General features: G+C 40.3%; 1 protein-coding gene across 8 annotated transcripts in view; it reads left to right on the top strand.

Annotated features, from left to right (window-relative positions):
- depdc5 (DEP domain containing 5, GATOR1 subcomplex subunit) overlaps positions 1 to 23,473 on the top strand; it is a 28,185-nt gene extending 4,712 nt beyond the window's left edge. For 2 of the 8 annotated variants that reach the window (XM_034612662.1, XM_034612663.1), the window contains exons 12-43: positions 66 to 138; positions 241 to 344; positions 440 to 514; positions 765 to 899; positions 1,006 to 1,067; positions 1,151 to 1,224; positions 1,311 to 1,380; positions 1,461 to 1,497; positions 1,586 to 1,706; positions 1,785 to 2,026; positions 2,154 to 2,354; positions 5,114 to 5,249; positions 5,350 to 5,438; positions 5,630 to 5,689; positions 6,697 to 6,880; positions 7,395 to 7,555; positions 8,381 to 8,501; positions 8,675 to 8,842; positions 9,688 to 9,910; positions 10,760 to 10,893; positions 10,979 to 11,078; positions 11,339 to 11,401; positions 13,163 to 13,275; positions 13,531 to 13,611; positions 14,662 to 14,794; positions 15,283 to 15,382; positions 16,319 to 16,558; positions 19,620 to 19,789; positions 20,976 to 21,147; positions 21,236 to 21,296; positions 22,854 to 22,936; positions 23,019 to 23,473. In XM_034612662.1, coding sequence (XP_034468553.1) covers positions 66 to 138; positions 241 to 344; positions 440 to 514; positions 765 to 899; positions 1,006 to 1,067; positions 1,151 to 1,224; positions 1,311 to 1,380; positions 1,461 to 1,497; positions 1,586 to 1,706; positions 1,785 to 2,026; positions 2,154 to 2,354; positions 5,114 to 5,249; positions 5,350 to 5,438; positions 5,630 to 5,689; positions 6,697 to 6,880; positions 7,395 to 7,555; positions 8,381 to 8,501; positions 8,675 to 8,842; positions 9,688 to 9,910; positions 10,760 to 10,893; positions 10,979 to 11,078; positions 11,339 to 11,401; positions 13,163 to 13,275; positions 13,531 to 13,611; positions 14,662 to 14,794; positions 15,283 to 15,382; positions 16,319 to 16,558; positions 19,620 to 19,789; positions 20,976 to 21,147; positions 21,236 to 21,296; positions 22,854 to 22,936; positions 23,019 to 23,317 — 4,085 coding nt within the window. In that variant the 3' untranslated portion in view covers positions 23,318 to 23,473. Of the gene's footprint in view, positions 1 to 65; positions 139 to 240; positions 345 to 439; positions 515 to 764; positions 900 to 1,005; positions 1,068 to 1,150; positions 1,225 to 1,310; positions 1,381 to 1,460; positions 1,498 to 1,585; positions 1,707 to 1,784; positions 2,027 to 2,153; positions 2,355 to 5,113; positions 5,250 to 5,349; positions 5,439 to 5,629; positions 5,690 to 6,696; positions 6,881 to 7,394; positions 7,556 to 8,380; positions 8,502 to 8,674; positions 8,843 to 9,687; positions 9,911 to 10,759; positions 10,894 to 10,978; positions 11,079 to 11,338; positions 11,402 to 13,162; positions 13,276 to 13,530; positions 13,612 to 14,661; positions 14,795 to 15,282; positions 15,383 to 16,274; positions 16,559 to 19,619; positions 19,790 to 20,975; positions 21,148 to 21,235; positions 21,297 to 22,853; positions 22,937 to 23,018 lie in introns of those variants that run through there. The other 6 variants (XM_034612664.1, XM_034612665.1, XM_034612668.1 and 3 more) reach the window with 6 other exon arrangements.
- The last annotated feature ends 247 nt before the right edge of the window (positions 23,474 to 23,720 follow it).

The following is a 23,720-nucleotide window of genomic DNA, read 5'->3' as shown; positions in this document are numbered from 1 at the left end:
CCACAATGAGGCGTGGCACAGATGATGTGGGGATGTTAATTCATTTGAGATATCATGTTCCTCAGATGAATTTCCAGAGATTTTGAGAGGCTCCATCAGGCAAGATCATGAGGGACGATTTTATGAAGACTTCTATAGGTAAGCATACTGCCACAGTAAAACAAGCCATTGATTAGAGCTCAACAGAATTACAGACCGTACAATGTATCTTATGATGACTCATAACTGTTTTGTGGTCAGGGTTGTGGCTCAGAATGAGAGGCGGGATGAGTGGACATCTTTACTGGTCACTATTAAGAAGCTTTTCATCCAGTATTCTGTCCTGGTGCGACTGAAAGAAGCAGGTAGTGTGTGAGTCCAGCATGTGGCTGAATAATGGATTTTTGAATAAGGTGCCTGTTTCACCTGAAACCTTGTGTTTTTTTGACTCTCGTGCCAGATGGTTTTCCTGTGGGTTATAACTCAACTGCTGCTCAGGGAAACTACCTGGAGGCCATTAACTTGTCCTTCAACGGTACGTCCTCTAATCCCAAAGTAGAACTGTGATCAAGTGTATTCCGGAAACTTATTAAGTAAAGATTAGTTGATATCATATTTATGACTTTAAAAATTTGTTGTAATCATTTAGCAAATATATGGAGCACAAAAAAACTGAACAATTAACATATTTAGATGTAACTTGTTGTATGTCACTATCTGTAACACTATTGTTTCATCTCTGACCACACTGGTTCAAAAGCTGAGTGTCTTCATGTATCCAACAGTATTTGACAAGCACTACATCAACCGAAACTTTGACCGCACTGGACAAATGTCAGTTGTTATTACACCTGGGGTAGGAGTGTTTGAAGTGGACCGTCTACTGATGATTCTCACCAAACAGAGAATGATTGACAACGGTGAGTTTGATGATTCAAACACTCTTCCAACACATAGGCAAAGAGCACTAACGGACCATCGTATGAATTTAAATTGTGCTGGTGACACAGACTTTTCCCTCTTTAGGTATTGGGGTAGACTTGGTGTGTATGGGGGAGCAGCCATTGCACGCAGTACCATTGTTCAAGGTAACATATCGACAGTCTCAGTGTTTGCATCAGGACTAATACTGTACCTGTTTTTTCACTGTACACTGTCATTTTCTCTGTAGCTGCACAATAGGTTGACCTCTGGAGACTCTCGTGTGGGAGATGACTATAACCTGCCCCACTGGATCAACCACAGGCAAGACATGAAAATACACACCAATGCCCATGTTATGCAAAGGTCAGATCAACTTATCTTTTGTTTTTATTTTGACCTGCCCCCAGCTTCTACACCTCCAAAAGTCTGAACTCTTGTAGCTCCTTCACCCCTCGAATCAAACTGGCTGGTCACAAGGTACCTCCACGTTAAGGTTAAAAAGTTCAGAAAAGGTTTTCTGCATGTTTTAATCTCATTCAAATTATAACAATTTCTAGATTCATGCGGAAAAATTCAAGAGCAGCAAAGACCACAGTGAGTTGTGATTATTTATCTCTCTGACATCCTTTGACAGCATGGATTTGATAATGATTTCATCTTCTGCCTAACCTTGCTCTTTTAGCTCTCTGTGCTCCAAAGGACTCTGATAACAGCCTGCCTATACAGGTGGACTATGATGCCTATGACGCTCAGGTGTTCAGACTTCCTGCTCCTTCGCGAATTCAGAGAAGCACCAACTTCAGGTGGCAAAATTTCCTTCCATTAGACAAAGTGGAGAGAGTAAGATTTTCTATTGAGCTTTGAGTCCTATCTAATAGTAGTGACAATGTGTCTTTCAGGATGGGTCGAGACAAAGAGATGAGTGGGAGGAAGAGCTGGGGCTCCGTGGACGTCAGCGCAGGCATAGGGGCATCCCCTCCCATACGCTCTGGGGGTCCTGAGGAAAAGCGTAGCCTGGCCTCTGATGATAGTCTAGGCCCAGTGTCCAACATGCTGCTGATACCTCGCATGCCTCCTGCCCAATATGAAGTCAGCAGTTCTCTCGGATACACAAGCACCAGGGGTAACAATTCCAGGGTTTAGTCTAACCCTAAAGCCTTGTTACTGATTATCATTTGTTATAGTGAGCTCCATCTTTTACTGCCCTTAATCCCAGTCGTGTTGTGCTGTCTTGTTATTCGGTTGTTCAGAGTTGTTGGAGAAGATGATGGACTCTCAGCGAGACTCCAGTGCCCCGGGCAGGTTCACAGTGGGAAGTGCGGAGTCGACGCTGCACATCCGTCCAGGAGGTTACACCCCACAAAGGGCTCTGATAAACCCCTTCACACCATCCAGGATGCCCATGAAGCTCACCTCTAACCGCCGGCGCTGGATGCACACTTTCCCTGTCGGTGAGGTGACACAGAGTCCTACCTATTAGTATTAGTATTAGTATTAGTATTAGTATTAGTATTCGTAAACTAAGTTTAATATCGTTTAAATGACAACCTTTAAAAAAAGATCACGAGTGTGCTAGCGTTAGCATACTAGCATTAGAATGATAGCAATCTTTTTTTGCAGGATAATCCCGTATTTTCACATAATTTCATATTGCACCCCCCCCCCCCTCTTTGAAGATACACGATGCACTTAATTTAACAAGCATATAGCAGCGATGTGACTGAACTTAACTGCTCCTCTAATAACAAAGCATCCTGGCAGGGTTGACTATAGACCACTGCTACCATCCTGTGTGCTTTTGATTCATACGTGAAATAATGCAGAGCATCCAAGCTTTTCAATTTCAAATGTCATTGATTCACCTGTATTAGCATAGATGTTATTTGCGAAGGCCCTATTGAAATTGAAATGATTATTTTTATTTTTCAGGCAATTGAATTGCCTTTTTGAGGGCCTAAACATTTTTGAAAACTCATGAAACTGCACAGAAAATTAAAAAGTGTCGAAAATTGACGTATTCTGAAGTAATTTAAATGGGCGTGTCAAAATGACTCAACAGCGCCACCAAAAACGCACTCCCTGAGTTAGCTTTCACAGATTTTTACGAAAATTGGTATACACGTGTATCATGATCAGATGAACAAAAAATTCTCAGGAAGTCGGCCATTTTGGATTTAGTGGCAAATTTGGCCATTTTACACTTTGTGCATTTTAACTACTACTCCTAGAGCTTCCATCAGATCAACTTGAAATTCGGTGAGGGTCATCTTAACAAGATGGAGATTAAAACTACCTACATTTTTGAGTTTTCGTCACACGGTGTGACTGCGGCGTGGCGTCAAAATTTGATGATTCGCCATCCAAACACAAGGTTATTGTATCTCGGACATACATGGCCCAATCTACTCCAAACTGGATATGTATGACAACAATCCCGGCCTGATGACGTATACACAGAAATCATTCCTCCTTGTCTATTGACCGCAACCATGTCAAACTTTGTCAGAAGTGCCTCAAGACATTGACAATTAAGTCATATGGAAACTGTGAGTTTTCGTTGAACACCATGTTAGTGGCGTGGAGACAAATTTCAACATGTCGCAATGACACACAAAATTACTGTAACTTCAGTGTACATTGTTCAATCTCCCTCAAACTACATTTGTGTAACAACAGCCAGCCAAAAAACGAATGGAGGCATTCATATGGCTGAATAGTGCCCCCTAAAGTGCAGCCCCGGCACCACGATCGACCGACATGTACAAAAATCGGTAGGGACATGTGTCTTTTTATATCAAACAACATACTCTCTTGGGTCGATATGCTAGACCAAACAGAAAGTCGGCTATTTTGAATTAAGTTGCCATTTTTTACCATTTACACATTAGAGCTAAACCTAGAGCTTTCATCAGATGAACATTAAATTTGGTGAGGGTCATCTCAAATCCATGGAGATTAAAACGATCTCGATTTTTTTGTGTACGTCCACGTGTCAATATTAACTCGGGGTCATAGCGCCACCTACTGATTCACTGTGAAAAGGACGTTTTTTTTTTTTACTCCACTGTGCATTGTCCAATCAGCCCCAAAATTTGGTCACATGGTCCGAGTCCCGGCCTGAACAGATCTATTAGTCTGTATGTAGGGATAGTGATAGCGCCACATACTGATCAGTTTGAAAAGTGTTTGCAACCCCACTGTGCATTGTCCAACCAGCCCCAAAATGTGGTCACATGATCAATATTAACATTATAATATTAATATTATAAGTCATAGCGCCACCTAAGGATTCACTTTGAAACAGGAAGTTATTTTAAATTCCACTGTGCACTGTCCAATCGGCACCAACATTTAAACCTATGATCACAGTCCAGGGCTGAACTGCTCCATATGTCAATATTTACTCAACGTCACAGCCCCACCTACTGATCAGCGTGAAAATGACGTTGTTACTCGACTGTACATTGTCCAATCTACCCTTAATTGCTCATGCTTCATCAGTGACTTTGTAGAAGAACAGTGAAATACAGAGTTTCTCTCTGGTCACAGCTGCTCAGTGATCAGCGCCGCTGCGTCATGATCAGAGCAGAAGCTGCAGTTGGTTTGTACCGAGCTGGAGTTTCACATTTAATTTTGTAAAGGTTTGGTTGTTTGTTTGATTCAAAAAAGAAAAGAAAAAAGTTTTATTCAACCATCCTATATTTGCTAAAAAAAGAGCAAAGGCTTTGAGTTAGATTTTTTTTTTTTTATGTTCTAAATAACATCATCCTATGTTTGCTCAGAGGCATAGCAAAGAGACAGCCACATTTAATTGTGGTGTGGTATGTTTTAGTTATTTTTCAATCTTAATAACGCCATCATTTGGGCTTGTCGTCAATAAAAAAACAAATGTTAAATGTATATATCCGCCTTCTGTCATTTATCTTTCCATTCCCACAACAATATACATAGAAAATGGGGATTGTTCAGGCATTTAGAAATAGTGATTAATAGTGATTAATCACAGCTACCCTGTGATTAATCTGATTAGAATGTTAATCGTTTGACAGCCCTAATATATATATATATATACTTTTTGGTGCATCTAGCTTTATAAATGTGTATAATGTTTTAAAAAATTGGATGTTGACATAGAAGTGTGAAGAAATAAAAGCTTTATTAGTGACATCCATCTAAGCAGCTGATTGTATGTGCCAATTTTTCTCTTCAGGTCCTTCTGGAGAGGCCATCCAGATCCATCACCAGACCAGACAAAACATGGCTGAACTGCAGGGCAGCCAGCAGAGAGATCCTGCCCACACCTCCGCCGAGCTGCTGGAGCTGGCTTATCACGAGGCCACTGGAAGGTGACACACACCTACCACACGGAATAATGTTTCCCTTCTAAACATTGTTAGCAGCAACACATAGTAATGTGAATGCTTGTTATTTGTATCTTAATTTTAGGCGAACAACATCTCGACAAGCAGGAGAGGGCCTTTACATTGGTGGAGGGATGGATGAGTTCACTGGAAGCCCAGGGAGCAATAACAGTGGTGATACATCTTGTCTAAAACAGTGTCCTCCTCAAACAATTTAACACATATGCTTGGGAATTTGGATCAGTGGTCGTTCCTTCTTTTTTTTTTATACAGTGCATCAATGATAATGAATAAACAATGAAAATAATCATTGTTATAAAAATTGTAACTTCACGGCTCTTGCTTTAATTCTGATCTCTGTACAGGAACTTTGGCTAACCATGGCTCCTCCTTTGAAGACTTTTCCCTCATCAGTGCCGATCCAAGTGAGTCCATGTTGCCTTCACAAAAACAAAGACATGTCAATTGATAAGTGGCAAACATTGTCATGTAGCTGTACATCAGGATCGGGCTGATATTCTTCATCACCAAATGCATGATGGAAATAAACCTTCAGAGGTGTCTTTTACCTGTGAGGGCTTATTCAGCTTCAGCAGGCAGGTTTCTCCAGTGGGTGTCTGTCTCCAGGGGTCGTAGGTATAACCAGCCCTAACAGGTCGTGTGATTTGGGGTTACCCTCCTCTTCTCCCTCTGTATCCTCTCTGTCTACTGGAATATTTTCTCTCTTTTTTCCGGGCCTCTTCCTGTTGATCTGTTACTTGATTCATCAGATACAATTTTACCTGGTCTTCAAATCCCCTAATTAACTGACCTACACCAAGACCTGTCTGCATTCAAGAAGCCTTGTGTGTAAATCTCTCTCCTGCATGGTGGTGTGTGTAGTGCATATTTTGCTTGATTTGACTGTAACTGGGTGCTTCTGTAAAACAAATCTCTCTTTCTCACAGTATGTTGAATTGAGAGTTTGCTCGTGATTTGAATGTTTGCATGTAATATCTCTGCTTAAAGTCACTCTAGTCACATTACAGTTCACACTTCTCTTGAGCTCAGGACACATTTTCCACTGCTTCTAAGTGATCACAGACTGACTGTCACAAGGCCACAATCTGCATGTTTGATCACTGCTCCACAACTACAGGCTCCTCAGGAATCATCAGCAAGGGAGATGAGGCCAGTAAAAATAACCCTATACTTGTTTTTTCTTCCCCTCTCTTTTACTTTCTTTTTATGTCATGTTTGTATCCTTATTTTCACTCCTTTCCATCCTCATGTCTTCATCCTTTCTATTCCTTTCTTCTCATCACTCTACTGTGCTTCCCTGCCCCACCCCCTCCCCCCACACACATGTACCGCTCCACTCTGGGTACATGTTTTTGTCTTCGCTGTGGGGATTTTTTGTTTGTGCGTATGCATGGCGTGGGTGCTCCTGAAGCCCTGCTGCTGTCTGCACCCCCGACAGTGCCCAGCTTCTGCTGCACAGTGGGGGTAGACTGGAAGTCTCTGACCACACCGGCCTGCCTGCCCCTCACCACCGATTACTTCCCAGACCGCCAGGCACTACAGAACGACTACACCGAGGGCTGCTACGACCTTCTGCCGCACAGTGACCTGGAGAGGTAGACATCATCCTGTCATCTAAGTAAAACAGTTTGTACAACTGGCTAGTACATTCAATATCTTTTAGAAATGCACATGATCCAGGGAGTAGTTTCCATTCAAGGCCCCCCTCACGTTTTTTTTCTTGGGAGCAGCAGTAAGTGGTGGAGAGAGCTTTCTTTGGCCCTGGGTATTTCCTCCTAGGCAACATACAGACAAAAATTAGTGGGGTCCATATGCAGCATGAATTTTAAGATCACAGGTCCTCCTCACAACTGAAATAAGCAGTGTTACATTTTCTGCATTATTTGGGTACAAAAAATGATTTAGTCACACAAGATGACACGTGAATTGAGGATCAGTAAAAGGCTGTTCCTAATATTATAATGCATTTTCTGGACATTGGAAAAATAACATGAGTGTTACAGAAACCTAATTACTGCTCATCCAAACATCACATCATGCAAATATGAGTCTCTCTTGACCAACATCAAACAAATCCCCTGTGTTTTCATATTTCTGTCTCTACCCCAGGCGGGAGGATGAATCTCCAGTGATGAGTGCGTCTCAGGTATTTGAGGAGTTTATCTGTCAGAGGTTGATGCAGGGCTACCAGATCATTGTCCAGCCCAATAACAGAAAGCCACAGCCTGCTGTAGCCACGCCTCTTGGCAGCAGCCCTCTTTACTCCAGAGGTAAAGTTTCTGTACATACTATACTACATATTTATTTAAATCCCTTCCATTATATGCTGTGTCCATTGCTTGAGAATGTTTAAATACCATCACCAATGCAATAAGTACCTTTTTTATTTATTGTCTTTGCTTGATATCAAATCCCGAGGAAATTTTAAATGAGGTCTACTATTAGAAGACTGGTTATTTGTATGCCCTTAGGATTCATTTTCTTTGTCTGCTTCTGCCTCAGGTTGTGTCCTTATTTATTATTTATTTCCTTGTTTATTTACTCAAGTACAGTATTATTGTGATGTACTTGTCCTTTACTTGAGCATTTAGATTTTATGCTATCTTGTACTTATATTTCACAACTTTAATCTCACAGCTGTAGTTACTTGATAGATTTTACTTTAAAAAACACATGATATATTAAGAATAAATCTGCAATTTTTTCATTTTCATATTAAGATTTGTTCACATTTCCCCTCTAAACCTCTCATTATTTATATAACTACCTCAGGTGCAAACAAGTCAAATTGTTTTACAATTATTTGTCAAAAAAAGCTAAGAAATGTGTAACAACTTAGTCAGGATAGATACAGACCCACAGAGGTTAAATACCTGGGGATGAAAGCTCCCAAAAGTCAGTTGGAACTGAAGAGGCCTCTTGGATTAGAGGATGAAACATCTTCAAGTAACACAAGAAAATTCAGTTGCATATGTATAATTGTACAACTCCTGTAAAAATACTTTCCCAACTTTAACAACAAGCCCAACTATTCAGATGACATGGATATTCGTGATAAGTGAAAGAGAAACTACCAGTTCTTCTTTTGTTTTCAGGGCTGGTGTCTCTGCGTCGGGCGGAGGAGGAGGAGACAGTGTACTGGCTCAGTATGGGCCGGACCTTCCATAAAGTTTGTCTCAAAGACAAAATAATCACTGTTACTCGCTACCTGCCAAAGTGAGGGCACCTGATAATGTCTTACACACATTCACAAACACAAATCTGCATTTATGCCATGTGCAACCTCATGTGGATAATGAGTCAATGAGATCTGAGTGTCCAAAAGAGTTTCATAATGTGTGCGTGTCTGCATGCATGCATACTTATGTACGTCCATGTGTGCGTTTTAGGTACCCATACGAGTCAGCTCAGATCCAGTACAGTTACAGCCTGTGTCCTCCACACTCTGATGCTCAGTTTGTCTCCTGCTGGGTGGAGTTTGGCCACGAGAGACTGGAGGAATACAAATGGAACTACCTAGACCAGTACATTTGCTCTGCTGGCTCAGAGGACTTCAGGTACACACACACACACACACACGCATGCATGCATTTACACACTACATACTGTTTTAGTTATATATGTGGAATACTATACTACTGCGATTCTGGATTTTTGCTCCTTTATAAACTGGATATAATTTGCTTAATTTTTATGCCTCAACGCTGGTGACAGCCAGTGCCCGGAGGCATTATCTTTTCGGGTTGTCTGTCTACTATCCATCTGTCCCATTCTTGTGAATGTGATATCTTAAGATCAGCTTGAAGAAATGTCTTCAAATTTGATACAAACATTAACTTGGACTCAAAGATGAACTGATTAGAGTTTAGTGGTCGAAGGTCAAAAGGTTAAGGTCACGTGACCTCCCGTGGTTGTGAATGCAATATATCAGGAGTGCCCAAAGGGAATTTCATTACATCTGACACAAACATTGACTTGGACACATGGATAAACTGATTAGAATTTTGTCAAGGTCACTTTGACCTCAAAAAACATTTGTTTTGCCTTGTGAATGTGATACCACAGGAACATCTAGAGTGAATTCTTTCAAATTCGGCCCACATGTTCACTTAAACCCACAGATTAACTGATTTGATTTTGGCGATCAGAGGGAAAAGTAAATGTGGCCTCACAAAACATGTATTTGACCTCTTGAAGGTGATACCTCAAGATTTCATTGGTCAAAGGTGAAGGTCAAGGTGACCTTATATGAATTTGGGGAAAAAATGTATGTAGACAGAAACTGCACTGATTGGTGGAGGCATGCAACTGCAGTACAACATTTCTAGTTTTAAAGTAATTCTTGAAAATAATTTAAAATTTTTGTCAAATACCATGGTATTCTTTTCTTCTGCCTCCCCAGTTTGATCGACTCACTGAAGTTCTGGAGGACTCGCTTCCTACTGCTGCCAGCTGGAGGTGCACGCCGAGTGGCAGATGGGGAGGGCCACTGGGATATTTATGGGGAGGGAGCAAGTGCTAGGGTTGGTGGTAGCGGGGACTGGCTACTGCTGGATGGTTTCGTCCGCTTCCTGGAGGGTCTCAATCGCATTCGCCGACGCCACCGCTCTGACAGGATAATCAGGGTGAGGCTCTCTTAGTTTATATTAAGCTGTGCAGTTGTCTCCCAACTGTTTGTGCTTTGATCTATACCTGACCACACATAAATAATCTGTGATTATACATTTTTATAATATAACACATTTTAGTCTCACAATTGTCTGTCGCATTGTTTTGAATTGAGAGTGGCAGAAAGATCAACATCTTCCAGTGGTTTATAGTAACATTTACCAACTGAACACAAATACAGTTTGTGAAGATAAAAAATGTTTCTGTGTTTCCGTCTCTGTACTTGTTGTCCACTACTTTTAAAAGAGGAATACTGTACGTTTGACTTAACTACATTCATCTGACAGCTATAGTCACCAGTTATGAAATATATAATTGCATAAATTAAATTCAACAACAACAACAACCCCCCCCAAAAAACTAAACTAAAGTTGACTCTGCCTTGAAAATCGACCTTTGAATGCAACACTAATCAAAGCACTTTCACCTGGTCTCAGACGTTTTATTTCTACGGTACAATTATAAAACACATAACAAGAGACACTTTCTTTGAGGACATTATGCTGATAATACTGCAGTACTTTATTTTGACTAATATTTGTATTCTTACATCATTGATACTTTTGTTCTCTTCGGATTATGTCTGTACTGTTTTATAAAAGTTCTCTATCAAACAATATTATTTACTAATTTAAAGGGATAGTTCACCCAAAAATGAAAATTCACACATTATCTACTCACCGCTATGCCGATTGAGGGGTGGGTGAAGTGTTTGAGTCCACAAAACACTTTAGGAGCTTCAGTGGTAAACAGTATTTTTAGATGCTGATGGACATTTCCCTTGTTTTTCTCACATTTTCTCATAGCCAAAAGGCACACCAATGAAAGGACTGCAAATCACGAGTCCTCTCCCTCCATATCCTCCTGAGCCTGTTGCCCCACAAGGCAAGAAAGGCACATCGGCTTTGTCGGCCCTGCTGGAGATGGATCAGAATCAGAAGTGAGTGTCCCTAGGAACCGCAGGCCAACATGTTTGCAATAGAGCCATGAATCTCGGTCACTATGTTTTTTCTGCATCCTGTCAGGACGCTGGAGGAGCAGCAGCAGCAGATGAAGCCCTCAGCAGCTGTCAGTGACCCCACCACTGTTGCGACAGCTCCCACACATATAGACAGTCCCCGCAAGGTAAGCGTCTTTTCAATGAGTGGAGCAGAAAACTTTTTTCTGCTTCTGCCATTTAGCTTTTGCTGAGACATCTAGATTTATTGTTATCAGCAACAGGCACTGTTGATTTTTCTTTGCTGGTGCTTCACTGTTGGGCTTTTGCTGTTGTTTTTCTCCTTTCATTTGCAATTTTTTTTTCCATGCCCCTTTTCTGTTGTCTCTTTTTCTTACTGGGCTTGGGGTGTTTGATCCTGGGTTGTGTTCTTTGTGTATGCTGACAGGACGCTGCCTTTATTTTGGATTTTATACGTAGCCCACGCTCCTCCTACATCTATCACTCTCAGGTCAGTTATGAGGTCCTTGGGCAACAATGAAGTTAAGTGTTTTGCTGTATGTGTCTTTTTGCTGCAGCTCCCCTAACTACTCTGTATTACTGCATGAGCATGCTGTGCAGAAACACGCAATGCGAGAGACAATCACTTCCACCTGTAGTGCTCCTTCCCATCCTGTTTTTGTTGAGTGTGTAGTTTGTTTCCAGTATTGTGCTGTCTGCAGGTTTAGATTAACGCTGTTCGCTGTGATACCAGGATCATGTGTAATTCATAATGTATTTGTGATGATTCAAGCTGTGTAAAACCCCACAGCTGTGTAACATTGCTGCAAGATGTTAACTTTGAATAGTTTATAGAGGCAAAAATGTGTAGTGATCAGTCCTAGTTTAGCCAATAGGATTGAGGAGGCATTTTTGCTATCATTCATAGCTGCAGCTTCAATAGCAAGTTAGCAACATCCAGCTTTGAAATTTGAACATTGAATAGCCTTAAATCTAAAACATGGAATCTGCAGGTCTTGGAAAGGTACAATAAATCTTTTCCACTTTAAAATATCTTAAAACAACTATGTCATATATATTTTTGAGCTGTGTCTCTACATCATCACAAATGTCTCCAGTAATTTTCAAACAGAAATCTATAATTTGTATTAAGTCAGCAGTGTGCGTTTAATTGCCACTGACAGGTAGCTAGTCAGTGGCACCATATCCTTTTAGAGCATGTGTCAGTGTTGTCTGCCGGAAGAGTCAAGATGGACTAATTTTGGATGTCTGGATAGCGGCAGCTTGACTCACAGCCCTTTAGAGACGCCCTGTGTCTGACAAACAGCGTCTGAGAAACTTATTTTTAATATGAGGCTGTTCTTTATAGTGTTTTTACTTTTTACTTTTTTTTTTTTACCTGTGAGGATAAATCAGCTCCTGAACCATTAACACTGAAATAATCATAACAAGGTGTAGCTGACTGCAATGATGGCAAAAACTCCCATGATCCTACACCACTTTAATACAAGCCAACTCTCTGTGGTTATTGTTTCAGATACCCCTAGTGGCAGAAATTATGTCTTACATACTAAAGTTGAATAGTTGAGACAAATGGGATTGTAATGCTGCAGAAGAATGTTTTGTCCAATATGATCGAAAACACCTTCACTGTTGCTAGCAACAGCAGCTAGGGAGCTCACCCATTCATGATAGGTTAGTCTTCATTCGGAATTATAACTACACATCATGACAAAGTGCTCAAAGTTTGGTTGGTTAGATCATGAACAATTTTTAAATGATTGAATAACTTAGTTAACCATGCAGAAACCCTGGAAACTCAATGTTCTCCAGTTCTGGAGAGTAATTAATCATGCACATAAAGTGTGATCCTGATGTAACTAACATGCACTGTATCAGGACTCATTCACTCAGATAAACTTTTGAGGCTCACTTATCATTCCATACATGATATCAGGACTGAGCTGTTAAATAAGCATATTTTCTCACTTAGCTCTAGTGGTATCTATGCTGATAATTTAGATTTATTTTTTCAGCTTTCAAAAATATCTGTCTGAGGTTTCTGCCTCCACCCCAATACAATGAAGGCGAATGTAATCTTGTTTTTTGAAGGTGTTTTGCTAAGTTCACTTATTCAAGTACTTAACTTAAGTACAATTCCTAGAAAATGTAACTTTCAGAAACATGAAAGACTGACGAATAAAATGAGAGGGAAATCATTAAAACATATAAACTGAAACAGCTCATTTAATGAAGTATTTTAATTGTGTAGTTGCCTGCTGAAGTTAGCGAGGCTGCAGACAAGGGAGTCCAGCCTGGAGCGACAGGTGGAGCAGCAGCACAGCCGGCAGGAGAGACTGCAGCCAGCAGCAGCATAGATACCAGGTAACTGTTCACTTAATGTACTGTAGGGACTCCTAACAACTTGCACAAAACATGTCTCGCATACATTATCATACATATTTGTATTTTATGCTCCAAAACTCAATTATGATATATCAGTAAATACATTTAAGCTGTACTTCATGGATTCTTACACCAGTACTATCATTTGTCCTCAGTTAGAGTAGCTGATAAGTTGGCTGAAAACTTGCTAATAGATGATTTTCCCTCTATCCTTTTGCGCTGATCTGTTCACAGTGGCCAGTCTGCAACGGGAGTCGTCTCTCTGTCCTCCTCCTCACCTCCCTTGGAGATCCTGGAAGCAATCAAACATCCCACGTAATATTTTATGTTGTTTGTGTCCTGACATACATGTGACATGTGAACTGTTTGTCAAGTACTGTTAGTTGTGGTTACATCAGGTCACAAAAAGTCCAGTTATTCTTTAATTGATTTGACACCTGTAAAGAAAACCAGTTATATCAGGTATTTTTAATTTCCACATGGTTGCTGTAATCCGTGAGTAGTTATGTTATCGTTCCATATTGGCATTCTTATCTCGCAGGACGTTCCAGCAAGCATTGACATAGTGAACTACCGTATCCTGTTATCCATACTTTCTGATACGGTCATTATAGACAAAGTGGATTCTTCGTTTGAATTCTACAACAGTAGTCCACAACTGATTATTTTTGTTCGAAATGAGAGAAATTAAGAGGTGTCATACTGTAGGTGCAGATGTCTGTCATGGCAACAACATTCATAAAATCACATACCCTTTTGCAATTTGTGTAAAAGTACAACGTTTCTTATGTTGCTGCAATGATTGTGGGCCACATTGACATAGTTTTCAACTGTTCTATTTGCTATAATATAGAATTCATACATGAAATTCAGTGGCTTTTCACTTTGGTGTGCCACCCCAAGACTTTCAGGGGCCTCAACCTTATTTTATAATTTCTGGGGTGCAACTGTCTCATCTTTCCTTTACCACAATGGTCTGGGACAATGCGCTCAATACTGCTGACACCGCACCATTTCTCACCTGCTCCATCTTCCCCAAACTCATGAACAAGACTCCAAGTTAATTAAACTCCTCCCTTGGGGCAGCATCCCACCCCCAACCATGGACTTTGAGGTTCTGATTCTCATCCTGACCACTTAACACTGCCCCAGTGTGCACCGGAGATCCCTTTCTGATGAGGCCTTCAGAATCACACCATCCAATGAAGAAGGAACGCAATCCCGAGGTTGACAAACTGGATGCCCTCCTCACCCCGGCTGCACCTTGAAATCTTGACCATGAATATCACAAATAAGGATTGGTGACCTGTTTACCCAGTAATTTTTTTTCAGATAGCAGTGTGTCTGTGCTTTCTGGTATCACAGGACAGGTGTACAGCTGCTCCCAGAGCAGAAAGGTCTCCCACTCAACTGCTTTATCAGCGCTGAGGTTGTTCATTGGCTGGTCAATAATGTCGATGGAGTGGATACACAGGCAATGGCTGTGGATAAAATGCAGGTGAGTCCAAATTTTCCTTGCACTGAATGAAAAATGTCGTAACATCAAGGAAAGATTTGCAGATTTCAAAAAGAGTAAAAGTGTAATTTCTGTTTGCCAGATTAATTGTTGAACACAATTGAAATGCAGCAACATCGCTTGAAGATGATCAGAAAGTGTAGCCAGATTTACAGTATTTGTAGTAATAAACAAAGGCAAGTAGTTTGTATGTCCCAAAGTCACTGAGGTTCTCAGGCTGTCAAAATGTAATCGTTGCCATGCTTTATCTCAGTACTGAGAAGGGTCTGAATATCTCAATACTGAATACTGACTTAAATTAAGAGTAACCGTTTGTCATTACATGGTTGCACTCCATCAGAAAGGAAAAAAACTTGCCCTTTGGAAATGTTGTTTTAAAAAGATTGTGTGTGAGCTTATTTCACTGTAGTAAAAATTAAGTTAAGTATAATAAACATAATGTTTAGTAATTCTCTGTTTGGTTTGTGTAGAAAATGCTGGATGAAGGTTTGGTGGCCCATGCTTCTGGAGAAGCAATGCGCACCTTCGTCTACGGTTTCTACTTCTACAGGATTGTTGGAGAGAAGGATGGTAAATGGATTTAAAACGCCCTCAGGCCCTGATGTTATCTGCATAAGTGCAACAAGTAAAAAGTGGACCGGTGACATCACTGTACTCCTTGTTTCAAAACTGCTGTGCTAGTCACAATAATGGCGTGTATTATACAGTTCAACGCATTGAAAGACTCCAAAATTAGGGTGCTGCCTGGATGATGCAGAGCAGCATGATCTGAACACACACTTCCTCAAATCTGCATCCAGGCTGTGTGACGACATGAATCAACGCTCTTTTCAGTTTTTCACTCTAAAATGTTACACAGAAACATTTGTACCATAATGCATCTCAAAAACTAAATATTAAACTCTGCTGCTACAGAGGCATTGATACAGGATTTATGTGTCGCTATAGATTGACACCTCCCATGTGCAGATTCATCAACATGTGAACTGCTTCTTCACATGGCTGCAGGGATTTACTGACCTGAAGGAGAAGCTGTATGTGAACAGCTGTGGACAATTCAATAAATACTTTTGTTGCCAGTTAGAAATTATCCTTCTAGCTGCAGAGTGATTAGGTTAAATTATTTATTTACATTTAAAGCATAGCTGAGTATTTTGTTTAATCACCAAAGTGTTTGACATTCACCATAAAATGTGTTTTGGTCAAAGTGGTCTAACACATTTTCCACTGAAATGCCAACAACTCACTGCACTGCCTCATTTAAATGAACCTCCCACCTGTTTGTGCCTCTCCTCTTTGTGCATGGTGCGCTCTACACTTGGCTACAAAGGCTCATGAAGGCTGCAGGACTTACCATTTTAGTCTCACTTTTATCTCAAATAGTATATCCACACTTTGCCTTGTATATATCTGTAATTGATACGAGTTAGTTAGAAAAAATAATGTGATTGTTCCCATGTAGAAGTTTTGAGAGGGTGTTGTCATGGCAGTCTCTGTCCTCTGCAGGGCCAATCTCCCAGCTCCCCCCCACAGCTCCTGGAGTTTGGTCCACTGCAGCCCTGGAGGACTTCACCCTGTTCCAGAGAAAGTGGTTCGAAGTGGCTTTTGTATTAGAGGAGCAGCAACCCTGTGACCTCCCGACTTTCCTCCTGCCCTGGCTGCCCAGCCGGCCAGCATCCTACGCAAGTAGGCACAGCTCCTTCAGCCGCAGCTTTGGAGGACGCAGCCAGGCCGCTGCACTGCTAGGTACACTCAGCCTGATCCTCCCAGCCCACACCACAGATGAAACATGGTCACCTCCCTCATCCAGTCTGATGCAAATCACACTCAAGTCTATTTCGAAGGACTGTGTGGGTCCAGTATTAGCATGTAACACAGAGCAGAGAGAGTGTTTTTTTAAGGCATCTTGGTCATCCAAAAACTACAATAGAAATCCTAATTGGTTGTTCTACTGCCGCTGATGATTATTTCTGAGTATATTATGGCAGTACAATCTGCTCTGGCCCATATCCACACATCACCTCATTTGGAAGGATATGGGCCATGCTCGAGTGAGCTCTCAGCCTTCCATATAACAATTATCTTCATCTAGCCAAGGCTCATTTTTTTCAGTTTGTCTCAGTATTCACCAGAAAAATAGCTGGATCTTTTTTAGAATGGTGAGTGTCAGGACCTTTTTTGGGCCAGTACTATCGACTTACAGTACTGCAACTGTACATTACACAGGAAGGAGAACATACATTTAAAGGAAAAGAAAAGTATTGAGAAACAAAAGAAAAACAGAATGAAGTGCAGCTAAATATCGTACGAGCAGGTTGGCAATGCAACTGCAAAGGTTAAGTTGTCAAAATGCTTAATTACTGGATTCAGTTATAATTAAAATAGTCTGTCTGATTTTCATTATTAGCTGTCCTTGATAGCCTGGAAACTTTCCAATAAATTGTTAAGATGAGATGAAGTGAAAACGGCTTTAACAAATAGCCAGTAGACATAATTAGTTTTAATAATGAGAGAGACAGCTGAGTCAGCACAACATAACACTGAGTTTACTTTATTGTTGTGGCAGTTGTCAGAGAGATAGTTCTATTGGATGGAGGTCAATCTGTGGGCTTCATAATAAACTGTCAAGGACATTTGTCAAAATGGTCTTTATACAGATGACAATCCCATAATCTTTGCAGGAGTTTAAATAGTTTTTTTCTTAAACTATAATTAATTTGTGTCATGTGTTTCTGTTGGTTTGGAGCCATGTCAGATCAGGGGTTTACCCAATGCCTTCTCAGTAACATTTTAATGATTGAGGTAGGCCCCAACCTGTGGTGTTATCTCCCAGGCTGAAAATTAGACCCACTCTGCCCCTTTTTCTCTTTACTTTACTGTTATGTTATGTTTTCAACAGAGAGCACCACAAGAATTTAACAGCTCATAATGCTTCCATTAATATGATCTGTAGAGAAAAAAATGGAGATCAGTTGCTTGAATCCCTCCAAAGTTTATAAAAAATCAATGGTTACAGTTGTATGACACTGTGTTTACTGCAAAAAACAAACCAAGAACAATGAGCCCTACATGTGCATAACTACCACAGACATTAACACTCACCACGGTCGTTTGTCATCCTGCTCACACTGTGGGAGTCTTACCCTCACTACAGAGTTGATTCTATGTAACATTTCATCTTTCCTGTTCTGTGATACAGATACTGGACTCTGGTTGTGTTTCCAGATGTGTAGAGCATGTCTGTAGTAGTAGTTGTAGTGATCTGCCCACAGTGGCATCTGTCTGATGTGGCCACAAATTTTCCAGCCCCCCCATCCAATCAGTGCATGCTGTGTGGTTAGTGTGTTGCTGATCCAGGAGCAGTAGAAGCTAGTGTGCATGCTGTGGTGTTAGTGGCTGTGGTTCAGTAGTGCTGTGGTGTGGAATGTCCTCGCTTGTCACTCTCCAGCTGGCTTTTCAACAGAGAGCACCATCACAACGCAGCACGTTGTGACTGTGTTCTGCTCTGGCTCCGTTCTTCCCTCATACAACTGCTTTAACATACTACAAGCTTCATTTGTCACCTCAGCTTCTTTGAAAATGCTTGCACATTTTAAAGCAACAGCTGTAATGCTTACTGTCAGTGTCTAATGACTGTATTCACCGCTTATTTGTTCAAGGTGTTATTTATTATAGCAGGAAACCTCTGTTTGAATTGCTTTTGCAGCACACACATATACACACACAGCTAGGAGAAAAAGTAGTTAATTTCCACAATAATAACAACAATAAAAAGAACAATATCTTACTTACCTTGATTTATGAAATTAATTGAAGCATCTGCATGACTTTCATGTCTTTATTTTCCATTTGGAAATCTGAGAGCTCTGAGAACAATATGTCTCTACTATAACCTTATATATCTTTCTGGATTCATTTCACTTCAACCATGATAAGATGCCAGACTTGTGAATTAAACTGGGTTAACAGATGGCATTGTTTGTTATAACTATAGGTGGGGGGGTGGGTGAAGTGTTTAGTACACGAAACACTTCTAGAGTCTCAGAGGTAAACCTTTTTATAGCAGAATTCAATAAAATTGAAGTCAATGGTGAGTCCTTCTTCAGACGTAACAAAACAACAGAAAAAACATAAAATACCTCCATACTGCTCCTGTGGTCTCATTTACACCGTGGTTTTAGTGTAAATCTCTGCTGATATCTTCAGACAAGGTGCATTATGGGACCGTCAGAAATGCTAACGTCTGCTAGTTTAGCCACTTCTGGTGAACTTTTAGAGTTAAAACTTGGTGTAAATGACCTTCTTTCGCGTCGATTATGAATCTCGGGCTTCCAGACACTTGGATAACACCAGACGAGCAGTATGGAGGCATTTTATGTCTGTCTGTCTGTCTGTCTGGTTTTTTTACGTCTGAAGATAGGTCACTAATCAGCTACACTGTTTACCCCTGAAACACTTTACCTACCCCCCTATCGCCATAGGGGTTATTATATAATGAGGGAATTTTCAACTATCCCTTTAACTTTTCATGACTCTGGCAGCTCTGCACTTTCCTGTTATGTGTGGTGACAAAACATTCAAAACATTTTTTCTTTTGAATAAATCAAGATGAGAATAGATCGGATTTAAAGTGCTTTAGTGGATCAATAAATATGTATCCATAACATTCTTTAACTCAGTGTTGACAGACTTGAGCCTCTTTTCATTCCTCCATCTGCCTGCCTATCATGCCATCCACTTCTCATTCTTTTGCTTCCGGTCTTCCTGTCTGTCCATCTCTCTGTCTCTGGCTCCTTCTTTCCTCCAGCTGCTACAGTCCCGGAGCAGAAGACAGTCACGCTGGATGTGGATGTTAACAACCGCAGCGACCGGACTGAATGGTGCAGCTGTTATTACCATGGAAACTTCTCCCTCACCGCTGCCTTTGAGATCAAACTGCACTGGATGGCTGTCACTGCTGCAGTGCTCTTTGAGATGGTAACTTGATAAAATTATGATTTCCTTTCTCATCAACATAGATCTTGTGGCTGAATTTTGCAGCAGTACTTAGATACTACCCATACAAAGATCAATAGAGTTGACATAGTAGATAGTACAAACCCTTGAAAGAAAACACTTAACCCAATGTAGCCTAGGCCTGTTAAAATATATTTGGACCATCTGTGTACAGGTTATCTTCACACTTCACACTATATGTATTCTTAATTGACCATGGAAGTGAAGTGTTGATTTTGGTGCAATTTGGATAGGTGATACTTTCAATATTTATAGAAATTGAATATAAAGGCTACCCTCTGTAATAATCAGTGGGGGCGGGGCAGTGTGCTTTCACTCTGTGGACTAAGTTGAACATGTCCTCTCCTACATCTTCTGGTAAACTACCGCACTGGTCGGCAACTGGGTCAAGCTGCGGGTCGAAGTGGCAGCCACATCATTTCAATATGTTTATTTCCCCTCACTGTAGACATTCAGTGACGTCACGGGCACAGAACTCTATCATCGACAGTCGCCAAAGCGCTTGCCCATTGTGGGAACTGTTGGGTTTGTTTATGAGAGCAAAGTACTTATTAATATATTATAACTTTCTTTGTCAAGTTCATCAGTGTTGATGAAAAATTAACCACTATCTATATTATATGAACATTTAGAGTCATCAGTGTTTTAGAAGTTCCATTTATTTTATTTGATTGATCAGAATTTTGTATGTCCTTCCTTCAATAATCTCTTAATAGCTGTGAAAGGGACCTGATCTTGAAACCAATTAAAACAGTGATAGGATTGCAATACTATATAATGTATATTACATTGGGTACCTCATAAATTGAATAGAATTTTCCTGTAGATCAGTTTTGCTGACCAGAATGTGAAAACTGAAGCTCAATATCTTAAAACCACTGATTCCAGATAGAACCTTGTAATTTAATATCCAATTTATTTGCAGCGCACTTTACAGAGCCATACAGAGAATTAGAGATAAATAATAATATAAAATACTTGTTTAAGTTGAATGTGTTAGTCTGCGTCACGAACAATTTACCTTGTCATAAAGCTGGCGGATTCTGAAATTCGGCTGTAGTTTCACTTTGTGAAATTTACAACAACTCTACAGAGACTAAAAGTCTCCTACTCAACTGCCAGTTTTGAATTAACTATTGTCTGTTAGGTTCAAGGGTGGCATAGGAAAGCAGCCTCGTGCGGCTTCCTGTTGGTTCCGGTGCTGGAGGTTCCTTTCGCTCTGACCTCCTACCTGTATGGAGACCCACTGAGAGCCCAGCTCTTCATCTCTCTCAACATCCAGTGTCTGCTGAAGAACGGCAGTGACAAGCTATTTGAAGGTATAGAAGCCCTTAGATTGAATGCTGTGTGTGTGATGTGTGTGATAGTAGTTTATTATCTGTGTGTTGTCACATCTCTGGTCAACAGGTTTTGAACCAGAGACCTACTGGGAAAGGATGCAGCTCTTTCAGGAGGCCATACTGTACAGGTTGTTGCTGTTCTGTGGTTTTCAACACTTAAAGTTAACTTGGACATTATATTTGTGCTTTCCTCCTCAGAAATGGGATATCCTCAGAATAACTTTGGTTATTTTTGGTAGAGAAATTATTATAATTCAAAGAATAATTTAACTTGAGAAAAACATAGTCTTCCCTCTCCTTGATTAAGTTATTTGCATGTTTGCTTTTATCCATATGTAGACTGAAGTATTTTGGACAATTACACATAATCTTTTTCTGGCTCTGAGCCTCAGTATATTCAATTTGAAATAAAATAAAAGATATCACATATAAGCACTTTTGGAACGTAATTATTTATTTAGTTTTGGTTATAAACACCTGGTTCGATAAAACTTCAAATCGAAATTCTGGAATTTAGTCAATTTAGTTTTTATGCCTCTGCGCGGGCGATAACCACTCTTGTGAACGCGATATCTCAAGAATGCCTTGAGGGAATTTCCCCAAATTTGGTAACAATTTTCACTTGGGATCAAAGATGATCCGATTAGATTTTGGTGGTCAAACATCAAGGTCACGACGACCTCTCAAAGCGCATTGTTTGACTTGTGAATGCAATATCTATGGGATGCCTTGAGGGAATCCTTTCACATTTGGCGCAAACATTCACTTGAATTTGGATTTCATTTTGGTAGCCAAAGATCAAAGGGCAAGGTCACAGTGGCTTACCAAAGTATGTTTTTCTTGAGTGGGATATCTTAAGATCATCTTGAGGGAATGTCTTCAAATTCGATACAAACGTTGAGCTCAAAGATGAACTAATTGGATTTTGGTGCCTGGAGGTCGTTATTTTATAGGTTTCCTTCCTAATCTCTCTTTTTTTAAAAGAACTTTGCCTTTATTTTTTTTGACAATAGTGCATTAGTTTTTTATGTAGTTTATATATTTGATCATACTAGTTGCTGTTATTCATCCCGTAGCGTCCTTCTTAAGGTCTTGACCCTCCTCTGTAAAGTTCCTTGAGATAATGATTTGGCACTATACAAATACAATTTAATTGAATAATTGAATCGAACTTTAAAAAAAAAGATAAATGGTAAATGGTTTATTTTTACATAGCCCTTTTCTAGTCTTGATGACCACTCAAAGAACTTTGCAGTACAGTTTTACGTTCACCCACTCACACACACATTCACACAGTGCATCTATGTGCAGCACTTCCTCTATGAGAAGGGGCAATGTGGGGTTCAGTATCTTGCCAAAGGAAACGTCGGCATACGGACTAGGGAAGACTGGGATGGAACCACTGACCTTTTGGTTAGAGGACCACCACTGTAAACCCTGAGCCACGTGTGTAAAATAAAATTGTATCTTAGATTTAAATACATTTGTATTCACAGTAGCTGTTTAAACCTTTAAAAAATGTAGCTTCAATTACAAAATGTAACTGACATCTTACTAAACATTCTGTTCCTAGAATATCTCTACAGGCTCAGGAATGAGGCACAAATATAACTTCAAGGCAATTGTTTTTCAAAATGTCTCAGTCACATGATGCAGGAATGTATAAATGTTTCTCTTTCTTCCAGATTTGGCTTCGTGCACGACAAGTTTTCTGCTTCTGCTTTTAATTTCCCCTCTGAGAACAAACCCCAGTACATTCACGTTACAGGTTTATTACTTTTATTAAGTCACATTTACTGCTTTTTGGTCACTAGACATCATGAAGCTTAAATCCCACTTGTTCCTGTCAGGAACCTTGTTCCTACAGCTCCCATACTCCAAGAGGAAGTACTCGAGTGGACAGCAGCGCCGCCGCCGGAACTCCACCACCTCCAACAGCCACGGGCCGTTCGGCAGCGAGGAGCAGGTCGGTTACTACTGGGCCTACAACACCATGCTGACCAAAGCCTGGAGGACAGGTGTGCTGGGTGACGAGAGGCTGTCTGACCGCCTGCTCAGGGACTTCACTGACTTCTGCAGCAACAAGGACAATAGACTGCTCAACTTCTGGGACAGCTGCCAGGAGAAAATGAACACCAGCGCTCCCTGATAGGACGAGAGATGACTGGAGGAAAAAAATATGTAGAGGGCAATAAAAGGACTGTGAAAGATTAAAAGAACAATTTTTCGACTTTTATGTTTCAGCAGTTTTCATGAATACACACTTGACAAAGCAACAAGAAGGAATTAAACACTTTGCTGATGACTGTTGGAGAAGAATATTATTCAAATGTATTGTTGCTGCTGTTTGATATATATATGAGTCAAAACTGACAAAAGGCTGTAAATCCGACGATTTAGCAATATAACAGATCGCATTAGGGAATAATCTTATTTAAATATGCAAAATGGAGTTTAAAATAAAAGCTGTATTTAAAACTTCATACTTAACTTTAGACCTTCTTTTAGATGATTAAATAAATAACTACTTTATTTACTTCACTGTGTTTCTC

This window comes from Hippoglossus hippoglossus, chromosome 17, assembly GCF_009819705.1.
Source record: "Hippoglossus hippoglossus isolate fHipHip1 chromosome 17, fHipHip1.pri, whole genome shotgun sequence".
Taxonomy (NCBI): domain Eukaryota; kingdom Metazoa; phylum Chordata; class Actinopteri; order Pleuronectiformes; family Pleuronectidae; genus Hippoglossus; species Hippoglossus hippoglossus.
This window is presented reverse-complemented; position numbering and strand designations above follow the sequence as displayed.